At 43.5% G+C, this 17080-nt stretch overlaps 1 protein-coding gene across 2 annotated transcripts in view; it reads right to left on the bottom strand.

The window, feature by feature from the left end:
- Positions 1–17080, bottom strand: part of LOC132397398 (Wilms tumor protein homolog) — a 144424-nt gene that overhangs the window by 31252 nt on the left and 96092 nt on the right. For both annotated transcript variants that reach the window (XM_059976119.1, XM_059976120.1), the window contains exon 5: positions 14127–14277. In XM_059976119.1, coding sequence (XP_059832102.1) covers positions 14127–14277 — 151 coding nt within the window. The remainder of the gene's footprint in view (positions 1–14126; positions 14278–17080) is intronic.

Below are 17080 nucleotides of genomic sequence, written 5' to 3'. Positions count from 1 at the left end.
ACAATAGCTGCTTCAAAGAAAATGTCTATGGGATCTTTCTGGAAGATTTATTTCTATTTTGTTTGGTCCCAATGCATCTCTGAAAACACCATCTGACGATCCTGTGGAATTTTAACTGAAACTGCAGTCCCATCTGTGTCTACAATCCGGCAGAAGGATTTTTTTGCTTCAGATGACAAATTACTCTTCCTTTTCGACAGCCCTTAGCTGTCACTCGCAATCGTCCCTGGGTTCGTTCAGTATGAGTTTTTCTGCCTTCAGGAGGAGGGGGAGAGCTGGTTGGGGTGAGATTTAAAGGATCTGCTACTGAGAGTTACAAAAATACGGGCAGGGCTTTTGAGGAAGGTGGACTCCAGGGAGGAGATGGAAGCCTTTGTTGTGGGGAGAGAACCTTAAATTGAAACATTCGGCCTTCAACCATTAATCTTAATGATTATATTGGGTTCCTCATGAACCTGGGAGCATAGAAATGGGATCTGATTTTGGCCTCACTTTGTCCATTGATTCTCTCATATATCAGCCTTAATTGTATGTAGTGATTCAGCTTCCACAACAGCCTGGCTTAGACATTTATAACCTCAGAGTCATTGAGTGCTGTGGCACAGCAACAGACCCTTTGGCCCATCTAGTCCATGTCGAACCGTTATTTTGCCAAGTCCTGTTGATCCACAGTTAGACCATAGCCCTCCATACACCTCCCATTCAAGTACTTAACTGAACTTCTCTTAAATGTTGAAATGGAACCCACATCTACCACCTCTGCTGACAGCTCGTTCCACACACACATGCTCTTGGAGAAGCAGCTCCCTCTCAGGTTCTCCTTTTATCTTTCACTCTTAACCTATGACCTCTAGTGTAACCTCAGGGGAAAGAGCCTGCTGAGGGAAAATCTTACTGCTCTTCTCAGCATTAAATAACCATCCCCCTAACCTGAAACTACGTCCCCTCGAGATGTAGATCTCCCCCATGTATATAGAATCATTCTCTCCATCACAGTAGCATAGCATTTAGCTTGACAGTATTACAGTTCAGAGCGTTGGGAGTTCAATACCAATGTCCTCTGTAAGGAGACTGCATACCCTCCCCACAGAATGCATGAGTTTCCTCCTGGTGCTCCGGTTTCCTCCCACAGTCCAAGGACATACTGATTGGTCGATTAATTGGTCATTGTAAATTGTCCTGTGATTGGGCTAGGGTTAAATCAGTGGGATGCTGGGTGACACAACTCAAAAGGCTGGAAGGGCAAATTCCATGCTGTATCTCTAAATAAATAAACTCTCCTGTGGATGTGATACGTTGCCATAAGCTCATCGCTCATTCTTCTAAACTCTCAGGAGCCTGAGCCCAATCTGCTTAATCTTTCCTTGTAAATTCATTCCCTCATGGCTGGAATCAATCCAATAAACATTCCTCCAAGGTAAATACATCCTTCCTGAAATAAGGAGACAAACTGTACCCAGTATTCCAGACGTCCCACCAGAGTACTGAACAATTGTAGTGAAAAATGGCCTTTGTTTTCCATCACCTTTGCAATGAAGGCCTTTATTCTACTGTCATATCATTGAATGGAAAAGCCTACAAAAAGTAATGGGTACAGCCCACTCAGTCACTGGTAAAGACCTCACCACCCCTGAGCAATCTACATGGAAGGCTGACACAGGATAGGCAAGAACCCCCACAATCCAGCTCATGCTCTCTTCTCACTGCTGCCATCAGGAAGAAGCTACAGGAGACTCAGGACTCACACCACCAGCTTCAGGAAAAGTTTCGACCTGACAACCATCAGGCTTCTGAACCAGAGGGGATAATTTCACTCACCCCATCACTGAACAGTTCCCACAACCTATGGACTCGCCTTTAAGGACTCTTCATCTCATGTTCTCGATATTTGTTGCTTATTTATTATTGTTATTTTGTTTGTTTTTCTTTTTGCAATGGCACAATTTTCTGGTTTTCTGCACATTGGTTGTGTCATCTTTCATTGATTCTATTGTGTTTCTTTGTATTTACTGAGAATGCCCACAAGAATATACATCCCAGGGTACTACATGGATACATAAATGTACTCTGAAATTAAATTTACTTTTCACTTTGTACTTGTGATCAATTTTGAGCTACTGTATCTAAGGAAGAATACGTGGGACTGCCGATGATCCAGAGAAGGTTCATGAGAGTGATCCCAGGAATGAAAGAGTTAACACATGAGGAGTGATTGATGTCTCTGGCTTGTACTCACTAGCATTTAGAACAATGGGGGGGGGGGAATCTCATTAAAACCTATCAAATAATGAAAGTTCTTGATAGAGTGGACATGGAGAGGATGTTTCCATTAGTAGGAGATTCTAAGATGAGAGCACAGACGCAGAGAAGGGAGGCCACTTTAAAACAGTGAAGAGGAGGGATTTCTTCAGCCAGAAGGTGGAGAAACTGTGGAATTTGTGGCCGCAAACGGCTTTGGAGGCCAAATCATTTGGCATGTTTAAGGCAGAGATTGGTAAGCTCTTGAGTGACACATACAAAATGTAGGAGGAACTCAGCAGGTTAGGCAGTATCTATGGTGAGAAGTTTCAAGCTGAGACCCTTCATCAGGAGAAGAGTCAGGAGACCCCAAAACATCAGCTGCTTATCCTTCTTCATAGATGCTGCCTGACCTGCTGAGTTCTTCCAGCATTATGTGTGCGTTACTCTTGATTTCCAGCATCTGCAGAAACTCCTGTGTTTTTGATAGGCTTTTGATTGGTAAGGGTGTTAAAAACTACGGGCAAAAGCAGGAGAATGGGGTTGAAGAAAAACATTCAGTCATAATTGAATGGTGGAGCAGCCTAAACCTGCTACTATACCTTATGGTCTGACTTGGATTTTCTGTGGCAGTCATGGCACTGAGTGACTTGGGGCAAAATAATGTGGAAAAGGGGTAAATTAAATAGGTGTTAGCCCCCTTATAAATATTCCCATCAGTAGGTAAAGGATGCTCAAAGTAGCTTCCATAGGGAAATGTAACATCTCTGGGAATACCTGGTTCTTGCAACTTCAAAGTGGGTTGGGAGCCTTCAGGATTGTACAGGTAAACCTCAAGACTGTGCATTGTGAGTACACTAAAGGTCTACATTAAATGGAAAAAGGGAGTGCACTGCCCCACAAAGCCCACTCCCATCCCTATTGACAGCTTCTCCTGCACCACCTGTGAAAAAGTCGCATTTCCACCATCAGCCATCCCAGAACCCACCAGACCAGGTCATCTCAATCCCTTGGGTCTGTCCGAGAAGAAAGGATAAGCACAAGGGATTTTGTCATCCTGCTGAAGGGTTTTGGCCCGAAACGTCGACTGTTTACTCTTTTCCATAGAACTGGCCTGCTGAGTTCCTCTAGCATTTTGTGTGTGTTGCTTTAGATTTCCAGCATCTGCAGATTTTTCTCTTGTTTGGGGTTCTGCAGATGCTGGAAATCCAGAGCAACACGCACAAGACTCGGGCCTAAAAAAGTGAGAGTTAGATGCCAGTCACCTTGCGTTGGGAGGTGTGGTAATCTGAAGATGATCTCAAAGGATCAGATATGGACTCATTCCACCATTCCTGAAGTTGATCTATGGGGGAATGCTTATCAAGTTCTGTGTTATCATTTATGTCCGTAAACTTATCCCACAACACATTCTCATCATTTTCTGGATATGTTTTAATTTTGATCAGTTTTGCAATCACATTAAACTCAGTTTACACCCATCTCCTCTGCAGTGACCTTGAAGCAAGGGTTGAACATGGCTATAGAATGAGGGCCAAGACCTTGAGGTTAAAAAAAAAGGAAGAACAATTGTCAATCTCTGTGTGACATTTGTCCCACTCATGAGATTAATATAGAAATAATATTCTGTTCCATAGCTAATGCCAGTGGAAGGATATCAAATTTCCTTTGGAATTGCTTAAGATGCATATTTATCCTAATTTTTCAGCATGAACTTCCATCTAGCAGTAAAATTCCAATGGATTTCCTGAAAGCAAATAGTGGTGCCAGAATTTGGACTCAATATTTTGAATCATTCAGCACAAATAGAGGGACATTTCCCCCTCGTGCCTGTTGTAGCACCATGAAATTAAAATAACCGGAGATCACTTGTTTGTTTTTTTCCAGCTCATTTTTAATATATTCTCTTTCCAGTACTAAGTTGCTTTCTAAAGAAAAGACACATTTTGATTTGTTTTCTTTGTTTCTTGAAATACATGTCACAATCTAAAACATTTCTTTTAAAACAATCCCTAATCTCTCTCTTTTGTCTTAAGTTGATGTGTTCTAGTTGTCTCCCTGACCAATATTATTACCTTTATTTGGTTTAGAGTCAGAAAATCATAGGGAAGTACAGTACAGAGCAGGCCCTTCAGCCCATCCTGTCCATGCCAAGCCATTTAAACTGCCTACTCCCATCAACCTGCCATAACCCTCCATACCCCTACCATTCAAATTTCTGTTAATCGTTAAAAGCGAGCTCACATGCACCACTTGTACTGGCAGATCATTCCACTCTCTCAGTGGAAGCTTTTGTCAAAGGTTTCTCATTAGATATTTCAAAAGCCAATGTCTACAGATAAAACACTATGTAATCATTTTAATATTTCAACAGTACCCATCACATCAGTCTTAATGAGATATATTCTTTTTTTGAGATAACTGGGGAATAATGCTAACAGCCACAGAATCTTCGTAACCCACAAGAATGTTAGCCATGGAGCATGCAGTTCACCACATCATGCCAACTATAGTATTTGCATGATTACTTTCTGTTTTTAAAAAAGAGAAAAATCTAAATATTTCTTTTGCAAAGAATGAGGACTAATCGTCCTTCACTGTTAAAATTAAAAATAAACATTGGCTGGAGAATGGTCAAAAGTCAACAATAACTCAGGAGTGGAATGCAACTCTGTGACAGCTTCAAGAGGAAATGCCAGCAAAGTGTGGAAAAACATTCCCATAAAATCATCACTTTCTGGAACGGGTTGGGTCCAAACCTTCTGAGAGGATGGTGAAACATTTTGTTGATTACATAATAATGGATAGACAGGAGGGAGGGACCAATGATGTTGGAAGATCACACTGCCCCAAAAGTGTAAAACTTCACAAATCAATCTGTCCTGAAAGCACTTCTTATTTAAATACACTATCAATTATCTTAAAAATGTTACCTCCTGTAACTAATAAAGTGGCTTCTAAGTGGCTCCTATGTTCCTGCCCTTCTGTTGCTGTAGTCCATCCATTTCAAAGTTTAACATGTGCATGCAGAGATGTTCTTCTGTACACCACTGTTGTATCACCTTCCTATCAGCTTGAACCAGTCTGGCCATTCTCCTCTGACCCCTCTCATTAAAAAGGTATTTTTGCCCACAGATCGGCCACTCACTGGATATTTTTGTAATCTCCAGAGACAGTTGTGCATGAAAAGCCCAGGAGAACAGCAGTTTCTGAGATACTGGAACCACTCCATCTGGAAGCAAGTCATTCCATGGTCAAAATCACTTAGATCACATTTCTTCCCCATCGTGTGGTTGGTCTGAACAGCAACTGAACCTCTTGACCGTGTCTGTGTGCTTTTATGCATTGAGTTGCTACCACATGATTAACTGATTAGATATTTGCATTAATGATCAGCTGAACAGGATACCTGTTCACTCAGTGACCACTAAGTATATATCCAATAGAAAGAACTCTGCTTAAAAACAGCTCTGATGTCTGAAACTAGAGAGCTAAGGTGAGAGGAAAAAGATTTAAGGGGTACTCTCTTTAAATTTAAGGGGTGGGTTCTTCACATAGGCAGTGATGTGGATATATTGAAGGAAGTGCTAGAAGTGAGTACCACACTTGAAATACTGTGTATGGTTTTGGTCTCTATTTAAGAATTGGAGTCAGTTAAGAAGAGATTTACTAGGCTAATTCCAAGGTTCCTTCACTACAGCTAAACTTATCAGAAGTATGTACTTTGAAGTTTCAAGGAGTTATCTTGCTGAAGCAATAGATTCAGTCCCCTCTGAGTGCAGCTGTGATATTGTTTCTGATTAGTAACACAACTCCCGCACCCCCCACCTCCTCTTTTACCCAATCTCTGTCTTTTCTAAAGCATTGAAACCCTGGGACATTAAGCACACATTCCTAACCCACTCTCAACCAAGTCTCTATAATGGCCACAACATCATAGATCCATGTACTTATCTGTGCTTTGAGTTCATCACCTTTACCCATTATACTCCTTGCATTAAAGTACACACACTTCACCATAGATTCCCAGAGTTGCTTTCTGCACAGTGTAACAGTATCGTATTCAGCTGCTTTGGCCTCTGCTGTGACCCGTTGGATATAACATGACAATCCAACCTGAATTACAAGTCATTCCCAAATAAAGGATTCTCGCCTCACTGAGTCCATACCAACATAGGATATAGAATTGTACAGCACAGGAACGGTCTTCAACCCACACTGTTGTGCCGGATTAATGAAATTAGTAATCAAGTACCCAATAAACATTCTCATTCTGATGCCCATTCCCATTCCGATCTGTCGGTCTATGGCTTCCACTTGTGCCAAGATGAGGCCACCCTCAGAGTGGAGGAGCAACACCTTGTATTCCTTCAGGGTAGCCTCCAAACTAATGGCATGAACATCAATTTTTCCTTCTGGTAAAAAACCATTCCCTCCCCCTCCCTTCTTCTTCTATCCCCTCTTACCCTTTCTCACCTACCTATCACCTTCCACCTGGTGTCCCTCCTCCTTCCCTTTCTCCTATGATCTACTCTCCTCTCCTAACAGATTCCTTCCACTCCAGCCCTTTACCCTTCCCACTTACCAGGCTTCATCAATCACCTTCTAGTTATCCTCCTTCTCCTCCCCCCACCTTTGTAATCTGGGTTCTTCCCCTTCCTTTCCAGTCCTGATGAAGGGTCTCTGCCCAAAATGTCAGCTGTTTGTTCATTTCCATTGATGTTGTGTTCCTCCAGCATTTTATTGTGTCTTGCTTTGGTAAACATATGAGGCTGGTATTCTTTAATGTCTGATCTTGTTGAGACACTTAAGGTGGTTAATGATAGATAAAATGAACAGCAGAGACCTTTTACCAGGGCAGCAGTAGCTGATACCAGGTGAGATCTTTTGAAGGCGATTGGAAGAAAGTTTAGGGGAGATGCCAGAGGTAAGTCTTTTACACAGGACGTGGTAGGAACCTACAGTGCACACACAGGAGCTGATACATTAGGGACATTTAAGACAGGCACACAGATGAAAAAAATGGGGGGCTATGGACTGTTGTAGGAATGAAGGGTTAGATTGATCAAGGAAGAGGTTGAAAGGACAGCATAATATTGTGGGCCGAATGTTCTGAGCTGTACTTTTCTGTGTTCCATGTAATCACCCACAATGCAACTGAAAAGTGGAGCAGGCTTAAGGGCCAGGTAGACTCCTCCTGCGTCAATTTCTTGCATCCACGTGAATTCAATAAGCCATCACGAACTTCTGCAACCAGTTCAGCTCACAGACCTGAACATTTCTCGCGGCACAAGTATTACAGTCTCCATAAGAATAGGTGGAAGAAGGCAGCTGCTGGGGGAAAAGTAACTGGACTTTCTTTAAATTGCCATGGCGTCAAAGAGAATGGGGAGAAGGCAGAGCAGTGGGGATGACTGGAAGAATTGGATCAGCTCATGATTGAATGGTGGAGCAAACTCAATGGGCCGAATGACCCACTTCTGCTCCTACATCTTACGGTCTTGTGGTCGAAATTGTATATTAGTGTTACAGATGAATAACTTGTTAAATGTTTGGAAGGTGTAATATCTTTAGGCAGTTTAACATACTAATTTTCCTGCTACTGAATAGTGATGCTATAGACCACAACCTTGACGTAAGGTTTGGAAGTTTGCGTGCCTCAATGACCTGGAGAGCTAAATTGGCTGGAATCAGGGTTTTATGGTGTGACCCTCTGTGCCTAACAGGTCAAAGGATAGAAGCCAGACCTGTCCTCCAGCTTCAGGGGTTCAGCTGAGGGTTAACTAACTGACTGGTAAAACGAATTATTTTACAGAAACAGCACTGAAGAATTCTTCTACATCTGAGTGTGATGGTATTCCTGAGTTTCCAGCTGGAACTTGCATGATTGCCAATTGTGGAAGCCGAGTTACTGACGTGGTGAAGGGAGCCCTGAACACCGCTAAAGATGGGGGATCCTTCATTGCTGCCCTAAACACCAGCTTTGTAATGAGAATAGTGACCCTGATAAAAGCAATTGTTCTGATAACTGGGGCAGCACAGCACTGAAGCGATTCCCGCAGCACTTTACAGCATTGACTCAAGGTCAGGGTTCGATTCCCGCTGCTGCTGCTGCCTACTGACAAGTTTGTACGTTCTCCCTGTAACCCCACCAGTTTCCTCTGGGTGCTTTGGTTTCCTCCCTCATTCCAAAGACTTCCCGGTTAGTGTTTGCGAGTTTTAGGCATGCTGTGAAGGGGCCAGATGCATGGCGACACTTGCTGCCCGGAACAATTCTCATCGATTTGATCTGATGCAAAACAACATATCTCACTGTATTGTCCGTGTATATGTGACAAATAAAGCCAGTCTTTAATCTTTATCTTCAACTTACAAGCCTGGGAGTCTGGCCACACTGACTATCAAAACCATTCTGTGAGAGCAGCCACAGTGTGCAAAGAAAGGGCCTTCCAGCTTGCTCAAGTGCCGGGAGCAAAATTCCTCATGGAAAATTGAGCCAAGAGTTGCCATGGAAACAATCCCGGAGCAGTAGAGGCTCCGCCTCAAATTTTGCCTCAATATTTGAGACCATTAGGGGATCAGCTATTCTGGACTGCGTATTGTGCAAGGATGTAATGCTGAGGCTTTGTAAAGCATCGGTCAGGCCTCGCTTGGAATATTGTGAGCAGTTTTGGGCCCCTTATTTAAGAAAGGATATGCTGTTATTGGACAGGGTTCAAATGAGGTTCATGAAATTATTCTGGGATTGAAAGGCTTGTCATATGAGGACCATCTATGGGCCTCTACTCACTGGAATTCAGAAGAATGTTGAAAGATGTGGATAGAGTGGAGAAGTTGTTTCCTATGGTGGGAGAGTCTAAGACCAGAGGACACAGCCTTTTAGAATGGGGATAATGAGGATTTTATTTAGCCAGAGAGTGGGAAATCTGTGGAATTTGTTGTCACAAGCAGCCATGAAGGCCAAATCATTGGATATATTTAAGTCATAGGTTGATTGATTCTTGATTAGTCAGGGTGTGAAGGAATACAGGGAGAAGCTGGGAGATTGGGGCTAAGAGAGAAAATGGATGAGCCATGATGAAATGGTGGCACAGACTCGATGGGCCAAATGGCCTAATTCTGTTCCTATATCTTGTGGTCTTATGCTCTTAATTTCTCACAGGGATTTATTAAATTTGTTTTTAGCATTGAACTATTTAGTCAGATCTCCTTTTATTCAAGTGAGAATGTTTTCTGACAACATGGTGTCAACAGAGGAGTTGGGTACCTATCAAATATCGAAAGGCCTAAGTAGAGTGGAAACGGAGGGGCTCATGCCTGTGAATTCTCTTTGGGAAGACTCAGCACACGTTGCTTGTGCTTCTGGATCTGGTTACTCTTCTTTGCTGTTTCTGAGCAGTTTGATCATTGCAAACTGAGGCACTTTGGCAAAGACCGGCTCTGTGGACTGCAGTCAACTAGCAGCACTGAGCACAACTACACTGAGTACTCCTGCGCTCCTGGTTTGATTTTGATATTCTATGTGTCCATTGCTCATTTTTAGCCATTTGCGCAATTTGTTCTTTATTTCGCACTTTGGGTGTTTGATGTTTTCTTGAACAGCTTCCATGGTGTTTCTTTGTTTTGTGGCTGCCTGCGGGAGGGCAAATCTCGGGGTTGTGTTCTGTGTACATACTTCGTTAGTAAATGTACTTTGAAACTTTGAGAAGATGTTTCCTATAGTAGGGGTGTCTAGAACCAAAGGACACAGCCTCAAAATACAAGGACATCCCTTAGACAGAAATGAGGAGGGATTTCTTTAGCCAGAGGGAGATGAATTCTTGGAATTCATTGCCACAGATGGTGGTGGAGGCCAAGTCATTGGATATATTTAGAGTAGAGGTTAATAGGTTTGTGAGTAATGTGGGCATCAAAGGTTACAGGGAGAAGGCAGAAGAATGGGGTTGAAAGGGATAATAAATCAGCCATGATGGAATGATGGAACAGACACAATGGACTGAATGGCCTAAATCTGCCTGGTCTTATGGATGTGAGGCAGGGAATACAACTGGGTGTTAACTTGAATTGACAGGCTCAATTTACTCAGGAAACAGTCCACTTGGGCAGCCTGGTAACATAGTGGTTAGCACAGCCCCATTTAATACCTGTGACCCAAGAGTTTGTACGTTCTCCCTGTGACTGCGTGGATTTCCTCTGGGTGCTCTGGTTTCCTCCAACAGTCCAAAGACATACAGATTGGAAGGTTAGTTGGTCATTGTAAATTGTCCTGTGATCAGGCTGGGGTTCAATCGGAGGTTGCTGGGAGGTGTGACTCGAAGGGCCAGAAGGGCCTTTCTATGCTGTATCTCAATAAATAAAGGGCAGAGGAACAATTGAATAAAAAGAAAATCAGTATTATCTCTCAATAAAGGTAGGTAGGTTCTCCAGAAGGTTGGGGAGTGAAGTGCAGGAACACATGAATGAAGTGCTTTAGTTTGAGAAAATGATGCTTAGTTTGTTCAATGTGAAGGAGCATTCAGCAAAACAAGACCTCTGCACCTGAAATAGAAGAGGTCACACTCACCTACCAGTCCTCATGGAGGGGTCAGCAGCGAGCAGTTTTCACATCCAATCCAAGTGGACTGGAATATTAAAACTGGATTTTTGTGCAGCCTAATTGGTGCATTCTTGGTTTACTTCTTCATTTTGTATTTAGAGGTGGAGCGTGGAACAGGCCCTTTCAAACCAAGGAGCCACACCACCCAGCAACCAACCTACTTAACCCCAGCCTAACCACAGAGCAATTTACAATGACCGACTAACCTGCTGAGCAGTACATCTTTGGAATGTGGGAGGGAGGCAGAGACCTAGAGGAAACCCATGCACTTACAGGAAGGGATGTAACAACTCCTTACGGACAGCATCGGAATTCAGCTCTGAACTCTGATGCCCCAGGCTGTAAAGCATCACGCTAGCTGACGATAGCAGTTCTTTAGCCAGAGGGTGGTGAAGCTGAGGATGGAATGGTGGAGCGGGCACGATGGGTGAATGGCACCATTAGAATGACATATATAGCATACTAAGGAAAGCTGCGCTCTGAGAGTTTTTTCAAAGCTAGAGCACACTTGAGCCATTTACATCATAAACCACGTAATGTTTTTAACCTGGATTGTGAATGACCAAATTATAAATATGTTCTTTATAAACGTGTTTATGATTGTATTATGCAGAGTGCACAGAAAAATAAACCCTTTGTAGTAGCTCAGAGCACTGAGGCAACTAGCCTAGAGGTATGTTTGAATCGATATATGTAGTGTCTACAGCTTATCAGCAAAAGCTTATTCCGCTCGAGTTTCCCAGTGGAATTCTCTATTCCTGTTACTGACAACCTTCCCCTATTCCTGCCAATATTTATTATCAGATTTCTCATTGGGAAAACGTTTCTCAACTTGACAAGTCGACCTTTCACTTTTTTTATGATTATGATATCAGATTTAATTTGTAGCTCAAGTCAAGAAAGTGCTCAACCATTCAAAAAAAATCTATTATATTGGTCTACAGTCTTGAACTGAGTACATACGGGACAAATCTTGGCCGGCCATATCATGTAATAAATTCGACTTCCTTTGGGGTTTAGAAGTTAGGGATTTTATAATTGGCAGGCATTTAAACCATTAATGGCCATAACATTTGGCTAAGTTTCAAGTAGGAAATTTGGATTTCAAGGTAATACGTCCCAAATCCCCCATATGGTGGAAGCTATCCTGGATAAATACCTTCATTCAGGAGGCAACTATAACTCACTCTCATCGTTGTCACACGTTCAGATATTTATTGCACAATCCCTAATAGATTCTCCCTGGAAAGGATTGAGTTCTAAATGGGATAACGGCCCAGGAATAGAAGATGAAGTTGTTTTTGATGTTACCTGGTCCTCAGGATGCTGAATTCATAATAAAATCTAAACAGATGAGATTCTGCAGATGCTGGAAATCCAGAACAATACACAAAAGTATCGTAGAAAGCCAACAAGTCAGGCAGAAGAGGAGAGGAATAAACAGATGACATTTTGAGCCAAAACCCTTCATCGGGACTGGAAAGGAAGGGGGAAGAAGCCAGAATATGAAGGTGGAGGGAGGGGAAGCAGTACACGCTAGAAGATTATAGGTGAAGCCAGGTGAGTGGGAAGGTGAGGGGAGGGGGATGAAGCGTGAAGCTGTGAGGTGATTTGTAGAAAAGGGACGGGGCAGTAAAGAAGGAATCTGACAATGGAGGAAAATGGACTGTAGGAGAAAGAGAAGGAGGTGGGGCAAAGTTAAGAAGGTGCTAAACGATGACTCCTTTACTTGCATCATCTGAAACAGCTCTATTTCCTTCTTTAATATCTTTATTTTTCCCTTTCAGGGCTCCTTTGAAGACCCTGACGGAGTTAGATGCTGACTTCAGTTCTTTGCAGGAATGGGACCCCTTCTCGGGCTTTCAGGATTGGCCGTTGTTCGGCACGCCAAGGGTTCGGCCTGAGAGTCCGGCTCGGATTTGGAAGCCTAAGTTATATCAGAACTCTGGAGATCGCGGGTCGGTGTCACATCAGGAGACCTGTGTGTCAATGGGGGAGTCTAAATATCTGCTGTGTGCCCAAAGACCCAGGATCTTTGCGATCTTCAGGCGCAGAGCTCAAAAAAAGCAACATAACGGACTTTTAACATCGTAAGCCAATGAATTGTTTGTTATGTCTCCCCTCTCGCTGGGAAAATGGAGACACTTCCCTCTCCCTTATTAGGGGAGAGAGAGAACCTGTGGTATGTCGAATGCCGGGTGAAACACGAAGTCTTTGGGGTAACTGCAAGTCTGTGTCTTTGCAGTTGCTTTGCTCACACTTGAGTGCTCAGTGGCGGGTGCCGATGTTTGTTTTTTTTTGTCGGTGGGGGGGGATTGTTGCTTGCTGCCACTTTCGCATGGGAGGGAGAGGAGTTGGGAGGACTTTGGGGTTCCCACATTTAACTGTTGTTTATTCTTTGGGGCACTTCTTTGCTTTCGTGGATGTTTGTGAAGAAAAACCATTCCAGGATGTATATTGTTTTCATTTCCCTGACATTAAATTGAACCTTTGAACCAGAGAGAGGTGATAGGCAGTTGGGGAGAAGAGAAGGGTAAGGGAGTAGGAAATGAAAAAGCAGCAAAGGGGGAGGAGGGAGTCATTACCAGAAGTTGGAGAAATTGATGTCCATGCTGTAAGATTGGAGGCCATCCAAACAGAATATGAAGTCTTGCTCCTCCAATCTAGAGCGGCCTCGCCATGGTAATAGAAGAGGCCACAGACTGACATGTCAGAATGGGAATGGGGAGTGGAATTAAATTGGGTGGGTACCAAGAGATCCCCCTGAGTCACCTACCCTGAGGTCAGGAAGTTATTTTCCAGGCAGCAAGTGGTGGTTGGCAGGACGGGAATGGGCTTATTATTCAATCTCAGAGAATTTGAACTGCCCCATTAAAGATTAAAGGCTGGCTTTAATATATATTGAAATACGTTGTTTTGTGATGTGCTGGGGCAGACTGCAAGAGTCACCACACTACCAGCACCAACATAGCATGCCGCAACTCACCAACCTACCAACCTGTACATCTTTGGAAAGTGGGAGGAAACCGGAGCACCCAGAGGAAACCCATGTGGTCACAGGTGGAACATATGGAACACGTATGCAATCCCTAATGCAGTTTTAATACCAGTTTGGATGGTACTGCCCCAGCTCAGCCCCATCCAGCTAGAGCTCATGTTTTCTAGATGGTGCTGAGCCTGGTCCCGACTTTTGGTAAACTTGATTCACGTGACTAGATATTCATTCGATCTGCTTTCACTGTTGTTTAGTTACGAGAGGAGCCCCGATGAGCCAAGACCACGCAGTGTTTACCTGTATGCTTCCTGCTGTGCATCTGCAGGTGGGAGAGCTTGAAGTAACGCTTGTTACACCCGGGGTATGGACACATGAAGGGGCGCTTTTCATTGGCTTCTGTGTTGGCTCGGACAATGGTTGGAGCCACGCCTGGGACTCTCCGAACATCCTGAAACAGTGAAAATGCACCGAATTACATTGGTACTGAATAACCTTTGTACTTAGTCCATTCTGAGACTCGAAAGCAATAATGATACAATAGAGTCATAGAGCTCTACAGCTGAAACAGGCCCTTTGGCCCATCTAGTTCATGCTGAACTATTATTTGACCTAATCCCATCTAAAATGTTTCACAGGCATTATTATGATGCACTTCCAAAATACTGAGCAGTTTCCAATTCTGTCATGGTATAAACTGACTGTAGGTTTGTCTTTCTTACAGCTAAGAGTAGAGAAAAATTTTGTGTATTCAGAATTTCCTTTCAGAAGTTGTTTTGGAAAATATCTCCACCGTCCTTCTGGATTCTGCACAATAAACTATAACACTTTTGCTCATTGAAGCCTCCGATGATAGATCCGACGATCAAACCTGGACCCATGAAACCTCTTCACTAATCAAGGAGGCACAGCAGCATCTACACTTTCTGAGGAGATTGAGGCGTGCAAGGCTCCCCGCCCCCATTTTTAGCAACTTTCTACAGGAGCAACATCGAGTGCGTCCTGCCTGGCTGCATCATTGTGTGGTACGGATGCTGCAAGGTATCGGTCTGCAAGACCCTATGGAGGACAGTGAAGACTGCCGAGAGGATCACTGGGGTCTCCCTCCCCCCCCCCACCAGAAGCATTCTAGACAAAGGGCCCGAAGCACTTTTCAGTATCCCGACCACAAGTAATCACTTTGATCCTCCACCATCAGGAAGGAGGTATGAAAGCAGCAAAACTGGGACCACCAGGCTTCCCTCAGTCTGTGAGACTAATGAGTACACTGCCACCACCGAGGTCTCATCACCAGGACAGTGAAATGTTTACTGTTTATTGTTTACCTGTGCGGCGCACTTCACATGCATTTTGAAAATCACTTTATTAACTTATATATGGTAATATGCTGGTTTTGGGTGCTGTGTGAGATATATGCTCTGTGGATATACTGTGGTCCGGGGGAAAGTTGTTTCATTTGGTTGAGGATGTGTACAGTCAGGTGAACTTGAACTTCTTTGCTCGACAGTTCTGGGAGTAAAACCAGTTGTTCCAGCTGACCTGACTCCCAAGACGATCAATTAACACAAGAGATACTGGAAATCCAGAGTAGCACCCACAAAATGCTGGAGAAACTCAGCAGGTTGAGCAGCATCCGTGGCAGGGGCTTCCAACCTTCTTTGACCAATGCCATTAAGCAAGGGGTACATGGACCCAAGCTTGGGAACCCTTGCTCTATGGAGAGTCCCCATTTCGGGCCAGGACAGGTTATTCCTCTCCATAGATGCTGCCTGACCTGCTGAGTTCCTCCAGCATTTTGTTTGTGTTACTCCCAAAGGAAACATTTTCTCATTACGTATTCCATCAAAATCAATCAAAATTTGAAATCTCCCCCTAAAATTCTTTGCTCTCAGCAGAACAATACCAGTCGCCCTGGTCTCTCTACACATTTTCAACTAATTTCTCTGGCAGTGTATACTTGAATAAGCTTAAATTTGACTTCCCTTGCTATTTTAATTACGATCTGTAATTATTTGAAATCACAAAGCCTTGAGAGAAAACTGAGGTCTAACAAGAATTTCAATTATTTAATTTGCTGAAACCAGGGGTTCATTCCCTCCAGTCCCGTGTTGAAGTTTGGCCAAATCTTCCCCTTACTCAGGCTCAGAGCATAGAATATAGAACAGTACGTGTCCTCCAGTTCACAATGTTGTACAGACCTATAGAAACCTACTCAATGATCAACCTAGCCTTATGTTCCTGTGAAAACAAGTAAAAGTAAAGCCCTTTCCTCTGTGAAAATCCTGAACTACAGAGTTTGCTGCTCCATTGTAGAGATATTCATCACATACCATAGATTCATGGAGTCATACAGCATGGAAACAGGCCATTTGGCCCACTGAGTCCGACTATCACTCTCCCATTTATATTAATCCTACATTTTATGCCTTCCACATCCCCAAAATCTCATTCCAGATTCAACCACTGACCTACATACTAAAGGCAACTTGACAACCTGCAAGGCTCCGAGATGGGGGAGGAGGCTAGAGCATTCAGAAGTAACCCATGTGTTCACAGGGAGGACATGAAAACTTCACACTGACAGCATCGACGTCAGGATTGGACACAGATGACATGGTGGTGTAGTGGTTAGTGTAACACTATTACAGTGCCGGTGATCCAGGTTCAGTTCTGCCGTTCTATGTAAAGAGCTTGTACAATCTCTATATGATTACGCGGGCTTCTTCTGGAAACTGCAGTTTCCTCCCACAGTCCAAAATCCGGTCATGAGGGTGTAGTCGCAAGGCACAAGGCCATTGGGCTAGAGGGGCCTGTTACCATGCTGAAATTCTAAATATAAAATAGGTCAGCGTGGCACTATTACATCTTGGGGCATCAGAGTTCAGAGTTCAATTCTGGTGCTGTCTGTATGGGGTTTGTTTATTCTCCAGGTGCACTGGTTTCCTCTCACATTCCAAAGACAGGTTAATTAGTCATTGTAAATTATCCTGTGATTAGGCTAAGGTTAATTTTATTTATTTATTGAGGTAAGTATGGAGTAGGCCCTTCGAGCTCTTCGAGCCTCGCCACCCGGCAACCTAATCACAGGACAATTTACAATGACCAATTAACCTATCAGCTGGTATGTCTTTGGACTGTGGGAGGAGATCGGAGCACCCAGAGGAAGTCCATGTGGTCACGGGGAGAACGCACCAACTCCTTTCAGACAGCAGTGGGAATAGAACCCAGGCTGCTGGTACTGTAAAGCGTTGGTC

The sequence above is a fragment of the Hypanus sabinus genome, chromosome 7 (genome assembly GCF_030144855.1).
Source record: "Hypanus sabinus isolate sHypSab1 chromosome 7, sHypSab1.hap1, whole genome shotgun sequence".
Lineage (NCBI taxonomy): Eukaryota > Metazoa > Chordata > Chondrichthyes > Myliobatiformes > Dasyatidae > Hypanus > Hypanus sabinus.
The sequence above is the reverse complement of the archived record's forward strand: the minus strand, read 5'-3'. Positions and strand labels throughout refer to the sequence as shown.